The sequence below is a fragment of the Sceloporus occidentalis genome, unplaced genomic scaffold (genome assembly GCF_023333645.1).
Source record: "Sceloporus occidentalis isolate IW3139 unplaced genomic scaffold, rSceOcc1.0.p SCAF_10, whole genome shotgun sequence".
Lineage (NCBI taxonomy): Eukaryota > Metazoa > Chordata > Lepidosauria > Squamata > Phrynosomatidae > Sceloporus > Sceloporus occidentalis.
This window is the reverse complement of record NW_028316990.1, coordinates 29,783,654-29,797,008: the sequence shown is the minus strand read 5'-3', so window position 1 is coordinate 29,797,008 and position 13,355 is coordinate 29,783,654. Positions and strand designations below refer to the sequence as shown.

Below are 13,355 nucleotides of genomic sequence, written 5' to 3'. Positions count from 1 at the left end.
CACTGAACAGCAACAAAAAACAGCTCTTCTCTTCAGGCTTGAAACCTAAAATGGCACAACACAAAAGAAAAATGGGACACTTCACTGTCCACCAGCTTTCACACTCTGGTCTCACCTGGAATGCTGTGTCCAGTTCTGGGCACCACAATTCAAAAAGGATGTTGAGAAGCTGGAGCGTGTCCAAAGGAGAGCCACCAAAAAAGTGAGGGACCTGGAAACCATGTCTTATGAGGAAAGACTTAGGGATCTGGGTATATTTAGCCTGGAAAAGAGACAGTTAAGAGGTGATATGATAACCCTGTTTAAATATTTGAAGCGGTGTCACATTAAGGATGGAGCAAGCTTGTTTTCTGCTACTCCAGGAACTAGAACACAAAACAGTGGGTGCAAGCTACAGGAAAAGAGATTCCACCTAAACGTTAGGAAGAACTTCCTGACAGTAAAAGCTGTTTGACAGTGGAAGATGCTCCTTCAGAGTTTGGTGGAGTCTTTTCTTTGGAGGTTTTTTTAAACAGAGGCTGGATGGCCATCTGTCGGAAGTGCTTTGATTGTGAGTTCCTGCATGGCAGAATGGGGTTGGACTGGATGGTCCTTTTGGTCTCTTCCAACTCTATGATTCTATGACACTCATAGAAACTGGAACTGCATGGTTGTTATTCTTTGCGTCTTATAGGGCCGGAACAGACAGGCCAAAATAAAGCTGCTTTGGGTCACTTTGGAGGTATGCTGTTTAAATGACACACCCATCTTAAGAGGCCAGAAGCTGCACCAAAGCTGCACTCTGGTCCTTAGGACTAAAACATGGCTTTGGCACAGCTTTTAGACTCTTAGCAGGCATGCATCATTTAAACAGCATACCTCTAAAGTGACCCAAAGCAGCTTTATTTTGGCCTGTCTGTATGGGCCCTATGTCCTCTCTAGGGCCTCCAGTGTGACCCTGGAGGTCAACTTCCACCCAAAAGATGTGCCAGAGGACCTAAAGATTCCTAGAGAGAACACTTTTCTAGGAATCTTCCCTTTCACTGTACTTTTTATCTGGCCCACTATTTCCTTTCTTAGCTGAGCAAAAATTCACACAGTGCATCTTTTTAAAGTTAACATTTTACAGATGCCACAGGACATGTGTGGCCAAGCAACCTTACAATATAGCCAAGATGCCAAAAGTTATTGGACCCCCTGGTCAGGCCTTGCAGAAGGAGAAGCTAAGGCTTTGTGCAGTGACCAATGGGACCAATCTGGTCATCCTTTCTTTAGCTCTCGTTTATCTTTTTCAGGCAACCAAAAGCAGGATCAAGAGAGTGAAGAATGCGGTCTTTTCCTGTGCAACCAAACAAGTGGCTGAAGATTTGGGATCTCCTCCAATGTAAGACCTCATTTCTTTCCTTCCTTCCCTCCTCTGTTCTTTATTTTCTGTGCTCATCTTCTGAGGCTGAGAAAGTGTGACTTGCTCAAGAGTCAAACCCAGATCCTCATGGGGTACCCTACATTCATCTCTTCCCCTCACCACAGGCTACTCTCATTGCAAAACTGGAACTGCCACTTCATCTCCATGCACAAAGACCAGTTTCCAATGTCTTTGTGGACTAACCTGCCACTTCATTTCCATACACAAAGGATTTGTAATTTGTATTGACATAACAATGGCATACTGTATAGATGTCTGTCCCTGGCTTCCACTCCACCAAATGCATCTGAGGAAGTAGACTGACATCTCCGAAAGCTCCTGCTGCCCATTTCTTTCTTTCAGTGAGTCTCAGATGTGCTGCAAGATCTTGGTTTGAATTTTTAGATAAGCCTCTGCAAGGCAGGGAGGGAGGCCCTTGAGAGAACATAGGGCCAAGAGATTAGGACCACTGAAACAATCAGATTTAGTCATCCAGCTGAAAAGACAAGTAATTAAACACTTTTGCCAGAGACAGGCCTTTTGTCCCTATAAAACCCCCAGACTTTCCCAAGTCTGGTATTATCCTATTGAAGCCTGAAACCTTATTCCATGCTAACCTCTGATTTTCTAAGCCTTGTATGTGTGTGTGTGCTAGCGAATTGTGTGTGTCCTTCCCCTTTATCAGTAAATTGTACTTTGATTAGAAATTCTGCTTTTGTTCCATTTACTGGAATTTCCTGGTCTACTCAGGATACACAGTGACCTGTTGTAGCCAGCCATCTCGCAATTTTGAGCTAATAATAAATTCCCCTAATCCAGGCTACATGGTTGTAGATTGTCAGACAGAACATAGAGTCATGAAACGATGGGTCATTGCAACCAGACCTTGCCCCTTATCTCTCTGTTAGGGAGAAGGGCAGGTGTTTCAGAGTGGTCCTGCAGGAGCCTTATACCTGCTCCTTGAATGTAGGGAGGTCCTCCTCAGCAAGACAGTAGGGCATTTGTGGACAAGAAAGGACAGTCATCTGAGGTTCTCATCTATCATGGTTATTACAGCCTCCGAAAGCCACGAAGAACCCATTCTGGCCACAAGGCAGAGCCCTCTCAGACATTTCCACCGGAGAATCTTCCCGCTTCAACGGTAGGCAAAGAGAGACTTGATGACCCACAGACCGGGTTTGGTGATCCCCCCTCTGAGGCCTTGAACCATGACAGATGGACTGGAGGCAGGACTCTATTTCTTGCCCCAATGGAAGAGTTTCCAGTTTCATTCTTCTTCTTTTGTTTTAATAGACAAACCTTGAAGTCCAGGATGAAGACTTAGAAGACACAGAGAAACAAGAATCGAACCAACTACAGAGGTATTATCTTACTTTTCTACTTGGCGAGTGTGTGGGCCCAACCAAAAAGGAATGGTAACCCATTTCTCTGGATGAGTTTATGTTCTTACCTGTTAATGTTTTTCTCAACAGGTGAGGCGGGGACTTGGTGCCTTCTGTTATTGAGATTCCCATGATTTAATAGTTGTGGACTAACGACATTTTGTTGAAGTCCTCTCGTCTCTTTCTCCCTTTTTCAGCTTTCCAGAAGTCCAAGGGCAGGATACTGAGGAAGGCATATGTCCAATGGAGACTCTCTCTGCTATTCCAGTAAGAACACAACTTTGCACCCGCTACAGAGTATCCTGAGAAGGCATGAATGATCCTGATTTTATATCACTGTACTGTATCTTGTCCAGGTTAGTACAGATGCTGAATTACCATTGGTTTCAAAGACCTCACATGACACAGACCTTGGAGAGACAGAGGACTTTCCAGCACCCCAAGAAAAGGACACATCTCCTACGCAGACTGTGGTAAGAAAGACAAATTTACCCTGTCCCCTAGTCCAGGGGTTCTTATCTTCCTCTGAAGCCTGGGGCAATGCCAGAAGAGAGATAGAACAATGTCCAATTTCATTATTCTATTCCCTTGACAGACCTTAATCCAGGTTCAACCAATACGATTAGAAGACACAAACAGGTAACTTTATTTCTGGTTCAGGGGTCTGTAGGACCAGCCAAAAGGGGGAATATTTGCTCATCTCTCTGAGTGAGATTATGTTCTAAGCTCTTACTTGTCCTGCTGTCAGTATCGACAAACCTTCGCTGCAGAAGAACGAATCTTGCATCTTAAATGTAAAAGGTCCTGTGTCCACTTCAGCCAGGTAATTTGGGAGGAGTGAATGTAGCACCTCAACCTGGGGAATTGCCTAGGTCCCTGGGTCTTCTGCAAGGAGCAATCTCAACAGTCTGTGGGCTTCCAGATGACTTGGGACCTTGGAGTACTTACTGGGCTTTCTGTTACTGACATTCCCATGACTTAATATTTGTGGTCGAAAGGTCTCACCAATTATTTATGTAATTTCAGCTTCCAAGAGACACAAGAAAGCCATGCTTACGAAGGCACCTGTCAAACACTTTGCATGGTAAGGAATGAGTTCTTGGTAAGGAGACACTTTTGCCTTTCCCCTCGTGCACCCAATTCAGAGTGCTGAAGAGTGTCCTTAGAAGGTATGCCAGTCCCCAGGCATCCTCCTCTTCCAGGACATGTCCTACATTTCAACCTCCTGACCAGGAGGAATTCCAAAATGTCCTCCATTATGAGCATGACTAAGACGCATGAATGTACATTAATCTTAGTGTTTTCTGTTTTTATTTTGCTTTCATTTGATTTTAGCAGGAAATCCAGCAGCCACCAAACACTGAAGAATCATCATCGGATTCAACCACCTCAGACAACACGAGCTCCGATGAGAGTTATTTCATCACAAAGTGGTCCTTGAATGAGTATTGTTTGAACAGTTCAACAAGGTAATACTAGGCTGAGAGAGAGTGGCTTGCCCAAGGTCACCCAGGGGGTTTCCATGGCCGAGCTGGAAATTGAACCCTAGTCCCTAGAATTGTAGCCCAATACACAAACTACTATGCCAGACAGGCTCTCATAGATGGCCAAAAGGACAAACAAATGGGTCCTGGAGCAGATCAAGTCAGAGATCTCTCTGGAAGCCAAGATGACAAAACTGAGGCTGTTGTGCTTTGGAGACATCATGATGACTGACTGGAAAAAACAATAATGCTAGGAAAGGTGGAGGGAAGTAAAAAGAGAGGGAGACCGCATGCTAGATAGATGGACTCCATTAAGGAGAAGCCGGGTATGAGTTTGCAGGACCAAAGCAGAGCAGTGGAGGACAAGGGGTCTTGGAGATGTCTCATGCTCCAGGTCACCATGGGTCAATATCAAAGGCAATTAACAACAAACAAATTAGATGTTGGTGGACTACAATTCTCATCTCCCCTGGCTGGTACTGATGGAACTTGCAATCCAACAACATACGGAGGCCCAACAAATATCCTACACTTGACCCAGAAGCAACTTCAGCAAATGTTGTGGTCTTCAGTCCCACACTGCTTCTAAACAAATGTATTACTATGCCAAGGCAGATCTCTTTCCCTCTTACCCCCACAGCCACAGCTGTGTCCCACCATGTGCTGCTGCTGTGTGTGTGATGAACCTGCAGTGCCTCCTTCCTGCCAGGGCAAAGCAGTGTAGCCCCCATTTGTCTTCATGGGAGATAAGAGAAATGTCACCACAGCATATACTCCCCATGGTTTTACTTAGCATCTAAAGAGCCCCCATATCTTAAGCAGTCATCAAATCACTTCACACACCTTCTTTCCGTCATGATTGCAACATCTGCGAAAGCCAAGTCAGTGCTTTCTGCTGTAAAAAGAAAAGCTATCATATTGGAAGTGGGAAGCGGGGGCTTGCCAACTCTTCAACCAGCCACTGTAGCTGTGCCCAGAATGGCAGCTTGCTTGGGGATGGTGGGCTTGATTTCTTTTACTGAAGTGTGCTGAATCCATTTTATATTGTAACTGTACTTGCTTCTGTTGTACTGCATTTGAGTGCCACCCTTTGGGAGAACAGCAGGTATACATCCAGTGCATACAATAAATAAATTTTAGAAGTAGGATGTTCTTCTTCCTTGGTCTCCTTCCTTGGAGGTCTTTAAACAGAGGCTGGATGGCCATCTGTCAGGGATGCTTTGACTGAGAGTTCCTGCATGGCAGAATGGGGTTGGACTGGATGGCCCTTGTGGTCTTTTCCAACTCTATAATTGTATGATTCTATGCTGTGGCCTTCAAAAAGGCCTCTGTATAATCTACACAAGGGTGGGTACCTTCCATAGGTGGGTTAACAGTACCAGTTGGACCCATCTGTGGCTGTATCTCCCATCACTGCTATTTTGTGCAGTGGCAAAAGCTACCAATTGCCTTTGAAACAAGCTGTGAGATCACAAAACAAGCTGTGAGGCCATCAAATGCCTTGTTTTAAAAAATGCTTGTATTTCTGGGAGCATGAATATGCTGGAAAACAAGGTGCACACTGCCCATAGGCCTTGCTTTAAAAGAAAATCTTGGTTTTAGTAATTTGGCAGCACAGGCATCAGAGGTGGCAAAATCTGGCAAGGATGTGCATGGTGCTGCCAGCCTTGCCTTAATAGATGCACCTCAGGATGATATTCAGGAGGTGAAGCTTTTCATAGTGTGCCTGGAGAGTGTAAATACCACATGTTGTACCACTGGTAAAAAGGGAAGATCCTATAAACAATAATTGTGTCCTTGTTCCCAGCTGGCAGACCCTTGTGCCTTCCCAAGCCCCATGTCCTCCTGGCACAAACTGCCTGTGGCACAAAAGGCTGATGCATTCTCTATCACAACATGTATGTGATACAATATCAACCCAGGCCATGCTCGTATATGGTTCTATATATACATTAGCAAATCTCATGCAGATGTGCTCTCTTGTAACAATGCTTTCCTACTTTTCTGTTCTGGAACTAAGAAGCCACCGTATTTGGAGAAGAGAAGGTTAAGAGGTGATATGATAGCCCTGTTTAAATATTTGAAGGGCTGTCATATTGAGGAAGGAGCAAGCTTGTTTTTTGTTGCACCAGAGACTAGGACTAGGAGCAATGGATCCAAACTACAGGAAAAAAGATTCCACCTTAACCTTAGGAGGAACTTCCTGACAGTAAGAGCTGTTCAACAGCGGAAGACTTTTGCTTGGAGAGTGGTGGAGTCTCCTTCTTTGGAGGTTTTGAAACAGAGGCTGGATGGCCATCTGTCAGGAGGTGCTTTAAATTGTGACTTCCTGCATGGCAGAATTGGGTTGGACTGGATGGCCCTTGAGGTCTCTTCCAACTCTATGATTATATAATCAGTCTTCTGTATCCCCAGGTTTTTTTTATCCAGAGATCCAAACATCCATGGCTTGAAAATATTTTAAATATATAAGTCCTAAAAAGCAAACCTTGATTCTGCCATTGTGTATAAGGGTTGCCGTTTTGCTATGTTATGCTACTACGTGGGACTCTCCAGTGGGGAAACTTCTGTCTATGCAGTAGCTCCACGCAGCCTTTGGAGACACTAGAAAAATAACAGCCCTTTCAGCAATCATGCAATATTATTGCTAAGAGGTTTGAGACTCAGAGCAAACAGTGGCTTTAAAAACATATATGCTAAACTACCCAGCAATCTGATGGAAAGCACACAAAATGGGATGCTGACAACCACAGTTTCACCCCGTTATTATTCTGATCTGTTTATTTCATTGATATGTTTCCTTTCTCCTGAGCTGAGACCCAAGGCGGCTCACAAAAAAAGAATGAATTAAAAACCAAAATCAAAATGATTAAAATGATTAAACATCATAAAACTAAAACAGAATAACATAATTTAAAAGACACACTGTTGTTGTGCGCCTTAAAGTCTGACTTATGGCAACCCTAAGGCCATGCCATAGGGTTTTCTTGGCATGTTTTGCTCAAAGGGGGCTTGCCATTGCCTTCCCTTAGGCTGAGAGAGTGTGACTTGCCCGAAGTCACCTAGGGAGGTTCCATGGCCGAGCGGGGAATTGAACCCTAGTCCCTAGAGTTGTAGACCAACACACAAACTACTACGCCACGCAGGCTTTCATAATAGATGCCATAACCAAAATAAAGACAACAACAGGCAGGTCCATTACCTTCCCCTGAAGCTGAGAGCGTGTGACTTGTTTGAACCCTAGTCTCCAGAATTGTAGTCCAACGCTCAAACCATGAGGTTTTCCTAAATACATGCCCAGCTTTTCTCAAGAACTGATACGTCTTTGGGGGGCCTAGCAATTGCCAAAACCTGAGAAGCCAAAACCATTATACTGTCTGAAGTGGAGCAATGAATGACACCACTCATCCAAGTCAAGGTAAGCATACCCAAAGCCAAATAGGTTACCTTGGCTTTCGGTATGCAGAGGATCCAACAAGCATCTCTATTCAAAGGGATCTTGTAGCACCTTTGAGACTAACCCGAAAGAAAGAAGCTAGCATGAGCTTTTGTGGACCCGAGCTACTTTTCAGATGCTCAAGTCTAGGAAAGCTCATGCCACCAGTTTCTTTCCGTTAGTCTCAAAGGTGCTACAAGATCCCTTTGCATTCTGATTTTTCAGACTAAACATAAGTCTTTGAATCCTTCCCGTCCCTTGCAGTCAAAATACCATTATGACATAACAAATACTTAGCAGTTTGCCTCCCTTTTGCGGCAGCTAAAATCTGTTGCCTAAAGCAACTGCCTTATTTCTCCAAATGTTAGGGCCATTGTTTTGGGACCTGAGGATGAAGAACATCCCATAAGCATCTCTCTTCATGCCTGGCAGCTAAAAAGACTGAATCATAGACAGTTAAGTAACCAACAGGTTGCAGTTCTCCTCTTGTGACTCCCCAATTTGCTGCCATTGGCTAATGCCCCCATCTGCCTAATGGCAGTGCCAGACCCAAGAGGAGAAATAAGCAACCTGTCACGGTAACAGGGTGAGAAGCTTATTGCACCAAATGTACCCGCTGTCTAAAAAGAAATAAAATTATAATCAAAAGTCACAGTGCCAATTGGTGTTTTTGACAGTCACTACAGACCTATAGTTAGGTACAAGGTTGTGTCCTGGAATGAGCTGCTCTAGGTGGCTCAGTTCCATGTGTTTCTCTGTCAGAATGATGCCTCTGTTTAGAAATTTAACTGGCCATGGAAGCACAAGCTCTTGAACCTGGGACAGCAAATATGAGCTTGTTCTGCTATTTAGTTCCTGTGGCTGACCTCTGTCAGATAGCAGATGAGCATCTCTCTGATGGAAACCCAACAATGGTATCTGCCTCAGATTTAAGTCTTCAGTGCAAGGCTTGAAATCATAACAAGGGTGGTACTATGTTTAGGGAAAGTGAGGCATTTCTTAGGTGGAAGATGCTGGAGCCTAGTTGGTCCTCTTGAACTCTATGGCCATTTCTTTCCATTGGCGGACAAGTGTTGTATAGTGGACCTTTGCTGTCTCCTAGACTTTGGTTCCAAGACACCCTGTGGATACCAAAATACATGGATGCTCACGTCCCATTATATACCAAAAGGGAAAGGTTTCCCCTTTGACAAGGTTGCCAAGTCACAACCAACTGTAGCAGCCGGTGCTCTTCTCCATTACTAAGCCGAAGAGCTAACATTGTCAAAGATGACTCTGTGATCATGTGGGCAGCATAACTGCACCAACCTATTTATCTACTTGCGCCTTTACATGCTTTCAAACTGCTAGGTTGCCAGAAGCTGGGACTGGTGATGGGAGCTCACTCCGCCATGCGATGTCTGGGCCTCAAATTGCCAACCTGCCAGTCTTGCAATCTTCAGAGTCATCGTAGTGAAATGATGTCCCTTATATGAAATGACAAAATCAACGTTTGCTTTTGGGATATAAAAATGTTGTGAATGTTTTCAAACTCTGATTGGTTGAAGCTGTGGATGCAGTATCTGTGGGTACGGAGGGCTGACTATACATGCTGCATTTACACGGGACTGTGCATGTGAGAGGGAAAAGTCTATGACCCCTTTGCCCCATGCCATGCTCTTTGTTCAGCATGGCTACTTTGGGGGAAAGAGAAGGACATCTGGCCTTCTGTTTGGAATGGCATCCATCAATCCAGGTATTTGGGTAAGTTCTGTTATGTCACTGGATTTGAAGTGATTGCCAAGAGCTATTAGTAGCAAGATGTTGGGATGGAGGTGGCTTTCTGCAGTACATTTCTATGATCATGCCTTTTAATATACTTCAAGCTGCCTTGAGCCATAGAAAGGCCGGTTTTTTAAAAAATTGCATTTGTTTGTTTCTTCTTCGTGGTCTCTGCGAATCATACAAATGGGTTTCACTGCGCCTGCGCAGTGCTGTTCGGAAACTTCTGGAATCACTGTATGTATTCGCAGATGACCACTCGAAGAAATACTGTTACAGGTAAGCAACCTGTCCTTTTCAAAGCAGAGACACACAATAGATTAACCACAGTGGAAAATTAAGGGCTATTCTGGAAGAGAAAAAAATAAAAGAAAAAGAAAAGTGCATAGGGGGGTGTCTCAGGGCTCCATGTTTCAACTGCTTTTGATTGGTTTTATTCTGTATTTCTGGCATAAGGCAATGTAAAATACGTCTGTGAAATAGTTATGCAACGTGTGCTCCAAAGTCACGTTTTGTTTAATACAAGGGCCCTAGCAGAGATTGCTTGTCTGACCAAGGATTGATGGATTATGCTGGAATTAAAATGGAAGAACCTGCATCTGCTAGCATGCACCTTGTCATCTGGTTCTGCACTGCTATTTTGAGAAGGCATGGATGGGGCACTTTTTCTGTGTCAAGTTCCATGTTTTTCTAAAAAAGAATGGCTGTGCTGTATGTAATGGGACAAATATCCACAGATATTGTCATCCCTGCATACCTCTCATTAGGTAATAAGTACACAAATAAATGTCTGCCTTTGGAAATCTCTTTTTGTTTCTCTAAACAGCACCGTAGATGAAGAATTAGATGTACCCATTCTCTCCGAACAGTCACAATTCAGCATACAGGAGGTAAGAAAGCAAAGGCCCAAAGCTTGCCTACCTGATGCGTGAGACCACACCAAGAAGGCATATTCTAGACCTGTCGGGGTGGCTCTTCCATAGAGCTTTCGGAAGATGTGGCTTCAGGTAGACTGGGCTAATCAGTGTTCAGCCTATCCAGCTCACGTCATATAATGTGACAAGCCTGGAGAGAGAACACATTAATGTAGCCAGAGGGATCCTGACTCAGTTCCCCCGCAAGGCTTATCACAGACATCAAATAGAGTTTACCTAATATTTTCCATTTTCTTTCTTCCCCCAACAGAAACATGTCTGGGTACATAGCATGTGCCAGAAGTTCACCAATCTGCCTTCTCAAATGCGTGACCATATGGGAAAGACAGTGGCCCAAAGGCATTTGCTTAGTGTCCTAGAACATTGCTTTGAATCGGACGAACAGTAAGCAGATTAGCTTTTTTTTCTCCCCTCACATGCATCTGTCAAACCCTGAGCCTTCTCTTCCTTCTACCCCCATAAGAATCTGACTCCCCCTTCCCTTCCTTGTTTTTCCTGACAGTGAGTGTATTGAGTTCTTAGCTGAGATCGTTAAGTCTCCAAAATGCAATCTGGATGTCGTGATCCGTTTCTTCTATGACAAGGCAAATGAAGGCAGTTGGCTACCTGAGGAGGGAGAGGAAAAGTTGAGAGTCAAGGTAAGGACTTGTTTCTCCTGCTGACCTCATACTACTCTTCCACAAGGTAGCTCTCATCTGTGCCTTGTCATTGGCAGTTACGGAAGGGGCAGTTGACCCTTCCTCTTATTCTACACAAATGTTATTCTCTTATTACTCTCCAGGTGAAGGCCGCAAGATACCTGATATCTGTCATAAAGTGGGTCTGTGATCCCAAGAAGCTAATGTACTGGTATGATTTGTTAGCTTCTACCTATGTGAACATTTGGAACAAACAGCCCCGCCGATCTGAAGAAGATGGCGAAAAAAATGACAACATATATCTACATCCAGGGTAAGTTTGTTTACAAGCAGAAGGCTTGGGGGGGGGGGACTAGAGAGAGAACAGTGGTGAGTATTGCTTTTCCCTCACTTCTTGCTCAAGTGACATTCACTCTCTTGTTTCAGTGAAATTGTATATATTATCAGGATTTTGAAAGACATGCAACAGGACTACATTAGCCAGATTTTACCAGACGTTGCTGATTGAACCAGATATTTCTTTTGTCCAAGCTTTCTACTGTGCTGCTACAATTTGTGTGACCTTGCTGTGTCTGTTGAAGGAGGCTGATCCCATCACAACACCCCCTCAGCCTGTGTTGAGTCAGAGTCTTGTCCTTTCACTAGCCCTACTAGAATGCAAGCATGGACCAGGAGGACAATGCGTCAAGCCAGGAAGGTGGACTGAGACAGGATGGAGGCTTCACCTAGTTGGAAGGGACAGCTCTGGGTGGAAACCCTGGCAGCCCCCTCTCTCCCTTCCCTCCTGGGCTTATCTGGGTGGAAGCTTTGGCTGTTGAGGTATGTTGGCATTTGTGTCATCACCCCCAAGGACATTCATATCCTTCCACAGTGGAGTGGGAGTCTCCTTCTTTGGAGATTGTCAAGCAGAGCCTGGATGGCCATCTGCCGAGGATGCTTTCGTTGTGAGCTCCTGCATGGCAGAGTGGGGTTGGACTGGATGGCCCTTGGAGTCTCTTCCAACTCTAGGATTCTGTCAGAGAAAGGAAATAGTCTAGAAAGGCCGATTTCTTCCTTCTCTCCCGCACTTAGCTGGCTAGATATTTTGGCTGCTGGGCTGGGAAGGCAGAGAGCAAAGCAGTACTATTAATGATATTGTTTGCCCTGGATTCTTGTACCAATTTCTTTTACATTTTGGTACCAGACCACCATATGTAGTAATACCTGCTTCCTTCTGGAACACCTGTTCTCTCCAAGCTTATATATTTTAGCTAATCTTGCATTACCATCTCTTACTAATATTTAAATAAGTTTCTTTAAGCATTCTCCCAATTTCCCATCGATATGGTATATTCTATTCCTGTATCAAATCCAGAAGGCGTGCGACTTTCTTCCCAGCTTTGATATTTTTCCTTTATCTCTAAGAGAGATTATTTTATCCAATTCAACTTTATTTGATATGTATTTATCCATACCATTGTATATTTTTACCCTCACACATTCATTCCTCTTTAGATGTAATTTCTCTTCTGTATTCTCTTTTCCTTTAGCAAATCTTTATATCTTATCCAGTGTTTTGCTCTCCTGGTTCCTGATTTTGTTAAAAGTCTAATATTTTTATCTGTTCTCCATTCTCTTTAAAGTATTAGTATAATATTCTTTAAAGGCTTTTTTAAAAATTCCTTCTTGTTTTATCAGTTTGCTCCATTTCTTATTACTTCATCTGCAAGATGAACAGAGCCAAACAGATACCATCAATACTTCTGCCTCGCTCGCCACATTTCCATTTCAACAGCCAGAATGTCTGGCTATCTTAGTGCAAGAAGGAAGGGATAAATGGGCTTTTCTAGGTTACATTCTTTTTCTCATAGAAACCTAGAGTTGAGAGAGACCCCAAGGGCTATCCAGTCCAACCCCATTCTGCCATGCAGGAACTCACACCGAAGCATCCCCAACAAATGGCCATCCAGCCTCTGTGTGAATACCTCCAAAGAAGGAGACTCCACCACAGCGTGGAAGTAGATGGATGTCATAATGCCAACACGCAGAATACCTTCTCCTCTCAGACTGGCTTGAAAACTATCTACAGCCAGCTTCCAAAAAAAGCCCATCTCCTAGGCTTTAGTGGGGGGGGGGGGGGGAGTCAACCTAGAAGCCCTAAGAGCTGTGAAACTAGGCATGGCAATGCTTAGTTTTACTATTGTTTTTAATTTAAATATCATATTTGTATTGCATTAATGTATTTCTTGTATTATAAATTATTTGTTTAATAAAACATTTTGTATTATGGTTGCATTGATAATTGTATTGTTACATTTTTATTTTTGCAGTTATTAATGCCTAGGCTGTTGAATTG

General features: G+C 43.8%; 1 protein-coding gene across 1 annotated transcript; it reads left to right on the top strand.

Annotated features, from left to right (window-relative positions):
- The first annotated feature begins 1,154 nt into the window (after window positions 1-1,154).
- Window positions 1,155-12,812, top strand: LOC149306297 (uncharacterized). Its single transcript, XM_089540873.1, has 13 exons — window positions 1,155-1,363; window positions 2,441-2,525; window positions 2,678-2,745; window positions 2,964-3,033; window positions 3,123-3,239; window positions 3,362-3,405; window positions 3,793-3,850; window positions 4,102-4,235; window positions 10,274-10,337; window positions 10,633-10,766; window positions 10,885-11,020; window positions 11,164-11,333; window positions 11,447-12,812. The coding sequence occupies exons 1-13, from the start codon at window positions 1,155-1,157 to the stop codon at window positions 11,526-11,528; spliced, it is 1,371 nt and encodes a 456-aa protein (XP_089396999.1). The 3' UTR covers window positions 11,529-12,812.
- Window positions 12,813-13,355: the final 543 nt, after the last annotated feature.

Excerpts from the sequence above, each read along its gene's own strand:
- LOC149306297 (XM_089540873.1), top strand. The coding sequence starts at position 1,155 with ATGCCAAAAGTTATTGGACCCCCTGGTCAGGCCTTGCAGAAGGAGAAG. Across the intron at positions 2,526-2,677 it reads AGAATCTTCCCGCTTCAACG|ACAAACCTTGAAGTCCAGGA; the intron begins GTAGGCAAAGAG and ends TTGTTTTAATAG. Across the intron at positions 3,240-3,361 it reads CATCTCCTACGCAGACTGTG|ACCTTAATCCAGGTTCAACC; the intron begins GTAAGAAAGACA and ends TTCCCTTGACAG.